This window comes from Plasmodium cynomolgi, chromosome 7 (assembly GCF_000321355.1).
Source record: "Plasmodium cynomolgi strain B DNA, chromosome 7, whole genome shotgun sequence".
Classification (NCBI taxonomy): Eukaryota; Apicomplexa; class Aconoidasida; order Haemosporida; family Plasmodiidae; genus Plasmodium; species Plasmodium cynomolgi.
The window spans coordinates 1,184,866-1,191,362 of record NC_020400.1 but is presented as its reverse complement, the minus strand read 5'-3'; the positions used below and the strand labels follow the sequence as shown (position 1 = coordinate 1,191,362).

Sequence of the window (6,497 nt, the reverse complement as noted above, 5' to 3'; positions counted from 1 at the left end):
AAAAAAAAAAAAAAAGCCATTATGTGTAAATCAAAAAAATAGCCAAATTGGCAAAACACACAGTAATGTTCAACACAGGCGTATTCTAACGCTGTCAATTTTGACCATAACACCAACTACACACCCTTTTGTTTTGTTCGTAATAAAGTTGTCCCGTAAGATGTTGTCAGAATGGTCTGCTGACGCTTCCTCGTTTTGTGCATAAAGAGGTAGGATTTGTGAAAAGTGCCATTTAAGGCCACACGTTTGTAGCTATATTGTATGAACATGCAAAGTTTTTTTTTTTTTTTTGCAATATTTTGGCTTTTTCTTTTTTTAAATGCTCCAAAGTGCGGACACAACTGCGACGACTGCTTACCAACAAGGCGTCCTCCGTAGTGGCTAACCCAACGTCTACATTATTCATTTTAAGTGCTCAAAAAGTAAAGAGTGTGTTTTTAGCTTCGCCCCTTTTGCTAGACCTACGTAGAACAAAAAAGAAAAGCAAACCTATGCGCGCACCCCTGCAGATAAAGACAACATTTTCGTTCGCCTTTTACAAAGTGCAATTTGTTCACCACAAGTGATGCGCGTTCGTCCTTTTTTCCGCTCTTCAAAAAAAATGCTGCCATTTTTTCACCATCGCATCATTCAGCACTGATAGCATTGTGAAACGAATCAGCCACGTGATTCACACTTGTTTTATTTTATTTTATTTTTTTTTGCCAGCGTTGTAGAATTATTTACCGCTTCTCCTTTTCTGCTCCTTCCTCCTGCCTCTTATTGTTATTTTTGCCTATTCGCAGTTTTTAACAGCAGGAAGGCGTGTGCATGTGTACATGCCACCTCCTTTTTAACCCTCAACCATTTTGGAAAATATACACCTTCATGTTCACACAGCGCATACGCACGCATAGGCGCCCCTTCATACATGCACACTGAGATTCCCCACACATGCACATTGGGATTCCCCACACGTAAATACTGAGCTCCCCCACACATAAATTCTGAGCTCCCCCACACACAAATTCTGAGCTCCCCCACACGTAAATACTGAGCTCTCCCACTCCATACTCTACTTCCAAAAAAAGACGCACAAGTCACTTCCCCCCCGCGTCGCCTACAACAATGGGACAAATATCGTCGAAGGAGGATGATTTCGAAAAACAGGACATCTACGCTAGCTACCCCGGACTTGAGCAGCAGCTGGACATGGTTTTTGCTTGTCATGACATAGGCAATGAGGGCAAGCTGCCTTACAAGACTGTGGAAATGATACTGAGGCACTTCTTAATGCAGTGCGGCTTTATGGAGTACGTCTGCCGATTCGTGGACGAGAATGGTAAGGCGCGCTAGGAGCGATCGAGTGATGGAGAGAGTGATGGAGCGAATGGGGGGACGAGCGAATGTCTGTGTATACCTACGTCCGCATGTCCAGCCCCTCCTTCCCTGTGAATCGTTCACTCCATTTTTCTCCCTCTCAATGTTGTTGCCAATTATACACCGTTCCTTCTCCTCCACTCAGGCCAGCTAGACTTAAAACACGTGGAAAGCTACATGACGAGCAAGAAATGGCTGAGTAAGTTGAAATGCTGTGGAGATAACACCCTTACTGTAGACGAAATGAAAGCCCTGGTTTTAATGTTTTTAAAAAAAATATCGGACACGTATGTAGAGGACCAAGCTAAGTGGTTGGATAAAATGAGAAGCTCGCAGGAGGAACAAGGAAAGGCATTGGAAGAAGCAATGAATGAGTACGAGAAAAATATTCTATTCACTCATGCCCTGAAGGAACAACAACTTTTACATAACAATAAAAAAATAAGTGAGTGGAATGAAACGATAGAAAATGCATACGAGGCACAGCAAGAAGTGTTGCGACAGTTTGAGGCCAAAAAGAGGGAGGACAAAAAAAAAATGGCATTGGAAAAGAACAATGAATTGATTATAGCGAAGGATTACATTGACAAAATAAAAGAAGCCGCAACGGATAGTCGGTATGCCAACTCGAAATGTTTTGTGTACCCAGCTTCTTCGGCTCCCTGTGGTGCTTGCACATCTGCGGGGGCCATTACGCCGTATCGCCGGTTCAAAGAACCCAGGAGGAAGAAGCAATATTCCCTCTGCTTGTAATGCTCTGCGTGTGAGGAATCCCCCCCTTACGACGCAGGAGTTTCTCCAAATGGGAGACGCATAATTAGCATGTTTCTACGTGCCCTCGGAGGAGTAGCGTGAGCGCCTGATCGGCTGATCGGCTGAGCGGTGATGCCTTCTGCGCCGCACGAACACATAACACTTACGGACTCGCATTGTGATTCTCCCTTTCCTCCTCCGCCTTCATCCCGTGAGCTCACCATTACACGCTCGTGTGGATCACCCGCTTGTATGTCCACTCGCGTACTTATTTTGATTCGGCCCTGTCTGGTGTGATGTGCATGTCAAGCTTTTACACACTGCGCTGCAAGATATCCCCCAGCTCGCTCTAAGATGAAGTGAACTTGTGTCACGAATCCGTACTAAATATTTTCGGGCTTCCTTCGATGTCCCCTAAATTGTTTCTTCGTCTTTTTTTTTTTTTTTTTTCTAAAGAGAGATAGACATTTTGTGGAAAGATAAACGCATGCAAAAAAAAAAAAAAAAAATTAAGCAAATTAAACGAATTAAGCAAATTAAACGAATTAAAAAAATCAAAGCGGAGAAGTGTTAAAGAGGGACTATTTTCCCCCTTATAGGGCAACTTAAATGTACATGCACGTTTCCCTCCCGTCTAGTTATAAACTATGGGCGAACGATGGGGTAGTGGGAGCGTGTTGACTTGTATAGTGTCTTCCCCAGTGAGGCAGTCCGAATTGTAATCTCAAATTGAAGTGCGAAGTACCTTCGGGGTACCTTCCTTCAGTCTCACTCCCCATTTGGTAAAAAAAGAAAAGAAAAGAAAAAGAAAAGAAAAAGAAAAAAAGATTAGATAAGTTAAGATAAGATAAGATAACCGCAACGTCCTCTGTGGCTTTAGTCCCAATCACAGAAGAAGTAGCCATTTGAAGGGGGGGCACACGGAGAGTGGGCAAACTTTTGGAGTTCCCCCTTTTCTTGGTTTTTGTCTTTCCCCCCACCCCTTCCCCCTGGATTGTTAAGTGTGCAGTGCCAAAGTGCACATCTTTTTGAGATTGCCAAGGTATGTCCGCTGATTTAAGGTAAACTATTTTTTTTTTTTCTCCTTTGCTGTCTGGGTTCTTCCCAAAATGACAGTATTGGAGAGCCATCTTACATGTGCGGGCGGGCCGTAATGTGTATTTTGTCAACCCCTCGGGGCATCGAAGTGGTGGTGTAAGCCCACCCCTTTTGTGAAGCGCCCCTTTTTCGAAGCACCCATTTTTTAGGCCTCCCCTTTTGGTTCATTTTTTTCATTTCTGCATTGCTGCCTGTATAGACGAAGCACCGTAAAGTCTTTCCTTTTTTTCGGCCCAGAAAAATGAGCAAAGGAGAACCCGCAAAAGTAGTGGCCAAGGTGAAGGAAGAGGAACTAAATGACCTGTATGATTGGATCAGCACTTTCAACTTCTCCAGAAAAATAAAAAATATCCACAGAGAATTCTCAGATGGAGTTTTAATGGCAGAATTGGTTAATATATGTTTACCCAAGTTAGTTGAACTGCACAATTATAGTAAGGCAAATTCAATTAGCCAGAAAAGGTACAACTGGAACACATTAAATGAGAGGGTTTTTAGGAGGCTGGGATTTCGGATTGACAAAAGACATGTGGAAGAAATTGTAAATTGTAAATATATGGGGGTAGAGAAGGTGCTGAATACGTTTAAAAATCAGCTGCATAAATTCCAGAACTCTGAAATGGAGGTGGACGCTTCGGGCAGTTTGGGAGAGGACCAGGCCAGGCCATTTAACGAAGAAGAGTCTCCCCTGGCCGAGGGTGCAGGAGACCAATCAGGGCAGGTCCTTCCTACGCGGGAAAATAACAAACGGGGGGAAGAAGTCCAACTGATGCTTCCCCACCCCCAGACGATGCCGCTATCTATATTATTTACCCTGTCTACTTCCTTCGCGGCGTTCCACCTCGTGTCCATCCTCTTCCCCTCCTCCATAATTTACCCTCTTCCCCTCCTCCATAATTTACCCTCTTCCCCCCACAGAGCGCCGAATTCCTGAACGACGAAATCGTGAAGATCCTGCGCGACAAAATCTTCAACTTGGAGAAGCTTCTAAAGATAAAGGTGGGCCAGAAACAGTAGCGCCACGATCTGCTGCAGCGATCTGCTGCAGCAATCCGCGTCATGATCAGCGCCTCGATCAGCTGCAGCTATTGGGGAGCCGAGCCCCGGTGGAGGGCATAAGGCCCAAGGCGCAAAGCTTAACGCGTAAAAATTAAAGCCCAAAAATTTAAGTCTAAAAATTTAAGTCTAAAAAGTTAAGTTTAAACGTTAAAGCCTAAATCTTAAAGCCTAAATCTTAAAGCGCAAAACTGGAAACGCAGCGAGAGAAAAAAAAACTGCATGCACGCGTGCGCACGGGGGTTGGGAAAAAAGGAAAAAAAAAAAAAAATGCACTGGAGAAAGGAGGCACTCCTCCCCTTCCACTGATCCCCATGGTGTATACACTAACGCGCGAGGACACACATTAAAAAGCAGTTAAAAAAATGGAAGCGCACAGTGCGTAGTGTCCAATGCACACGAGGCAGGGGAGGAGTTGAGAAAAGGGGGAGTGGCTTTCTCACTTGCGCAGCTGTGCAGTTGGCACGTGTCCATTTGGTCCAGTGTTCATAATTTTTCTATCGTGCCCAATTCGCCTCCTCTCCACGTGTTCACACGTTAATTAAAAATTTTTTTTTTTAGGACAGCAAAATAGACATTCTGAATCGAAAAATTGACACATTAAGCAGGATGAGGGACATCTGAAGATTCGTCTCCACTTGGTGAGAAGAGAAAATGGGCGGGCCACCAGAGCCACCAGAGCCACCAGAGCCACTCTGGACTCTTCTCTCCCATACTCTCTCTCCCTCTCCTTCTCCCTCTCTTACCCCATTAGTGCCTTTCGTTTTTCCTACGGATTAGGGTTCGCCTCCCTTTTGCTGCATCTGCACGAGGGAGTCGCGCACCTCGGGAACTACTCACCGTTTGGCATGCCCGCCTCAAGTGGAGACCCCAAATGGCGGTTGCACATAATCTTCGCGACGTGCAACCTCCCTTTAGGTGCTCATCCAGGTGCCAATTTGTGACGGATTGGAGGCCCCTCCTCGGCTTGCGCCGCGCACACACTGCTGAGCGCCCAGGCGCCGCTTATTTATTTTTTAAGATGTACAAATTTTTTATCAAATTTTCGCTGATTTCGCGGTACGGGTCGGTGATTTCTGCGGGGAGAAGTGAAGTGGCAGTGAGGAGCGGTAGTGAATAACGATCAGGGGGATGAACAGCATTCGAGTACTGATCCGCCCAAGTGATTCGCGCGAATTCATGTGTAATGAATGCCGGGGTGCTCTGCAGAGTGCCCTCCTTTTCTCTCTCCCTCTCTCGCTGCCTGTCTCTCTCTCTGCCTGTCTCTCTCTGCCTGTCTCTCTCTGCCTGTCTCTTTCTCCCTCTCTCTTTGTCCCTCCCCCTCTGTATCTCTTTCCCTCTGCCTGTCTCCCCACGGGGGCTCACCTATATTGGTTATGGCCAAGTCGTAGTTGACGTAGCAAATGTCGTTCTCATTCTTGGAGAGCTGAGACTCATTCTTCTTCAGGAAGACTTTAAAATTGTGTTCTGCGTTAAAATCCAAGACGGGCTTGTAGCTCAAATTGAAATGCTGCTCTGTGAGGAAATTCTTCATGAAGTAGGTACCCATTCCTAGACAGACCTTCACCTTATTTTCCTCAATGTCCTTTCTAGTAATTTCCTCCTTGGTTATGTAATCCGTTTTTAAATTGTGTACATATATGTTATTAACATATACAGTCATTTCTTTCCTCTTTTTAGAAGCGGTGTTTTCTGGGACCAACGCATTCTGTATTACTTCATCATGCTGGTTGGTCTTTCCTTGTTGAAGTACAACCCTATTGAAATGGTCGATGGTGCAACGTCCGAAGCACTCGGGGATATCAATATTATCTAGGAGAAGATAATCCAGTGTGCTCTCCGTTACAAAAAGTCGAAGCAACTTGTTTTTATGCGTATTGTCGATATTGCTAATGAGGTAGTATGGTTGCTTCAGAACATACACCCTGTTATCGAGGAAGTCCCTGGATTTAATTAAGTGTGTTTTATCTGTGTGATAATTTTTGTAGTAATCCAGCTTGCACTGAAAATAGGCTGTTTTTATTTTGTCTGGAATTTCCACACGGTTCTGCTCATCATTATCTCTTAATGATACAAACAGGGATTGCATTTTCTCTTGGCAGTGCGATTCTGAGTGGACTAGCGGCGAGTAGTAGTCGATCAACTCCTGTTGGGATAGGTCTCCTGTGTGTAAGGGGGGGGGGGGAAGAAGCGATTCTTATGTTCATGCGTTGGGAAGAAGCAAAAGGGGA

At 44.9% G+C, this 6,497-nt stretch overlaps 3 protein-coding genes across 3 annotated transcripts in view; 2 read left to right on the top strand and 1 right to left on the bottom strand.

Moving 5' to 3' along the window:
* Positions 1–1,107: 1,107 nt before the first annotated feature.
* On the top strand, positions 1,108–2,112 carry PCYB_073700 (hypothetical protein; the record flags this gene model as incomplete). The annotated part of the gene is made up of 2 exons (XM_004221767.1): positions 1,108–1,321; positions 1,505–2,112. 2 exons carry the CDS (start codon positions 1,108–1,110, stop codon positions 2,110–2,112), a joined length of 822 nt encoding a protein of 273 aa, XP_004221815.1.
* A 1,339-nt stretch (positions 2,113–3,451) lies between these two features.
* On the top strand, positions 3,452–4,227 carry PCYB_073690 (hypothetical protein; the record flags this gene model as incomplete). Its single annotated transcript, XM_004221766.1, has 2 exons — positions 3,452–3,970; positions 4,129–4,227. 2 exons carry the CDS (start codon positions 3,452–3,454, stop codon positions 4,225–4,227), a joined length of 618 nt encoding a protein of 205 aa, XP_004221814.1.
* Positions 4,228–5,271: 1,044 nt separating this feature from the next.
* The window catches only part of PCYB_073680 (high molecular weight rhoptry protein-2), a gene marked incomplete at both ends in the record, with an annotated part of 6,497 nt that continues 5,271 nt past the window's right edge, over positions 5,272–6,497 (bottom strand). The window contains 2 exons of the mRNA XM_004221765.1: positions 5,272–5,342; positions 5,632–6,429. Coding sequence (XP_004221813.1) covers positions 5,272–5,342; positions 5,632–6,429 — 869 coding nt within the window. The remainder of the gene's footprint in view (positions 5,343–5,631; positions 6,430–6,497) is intronic.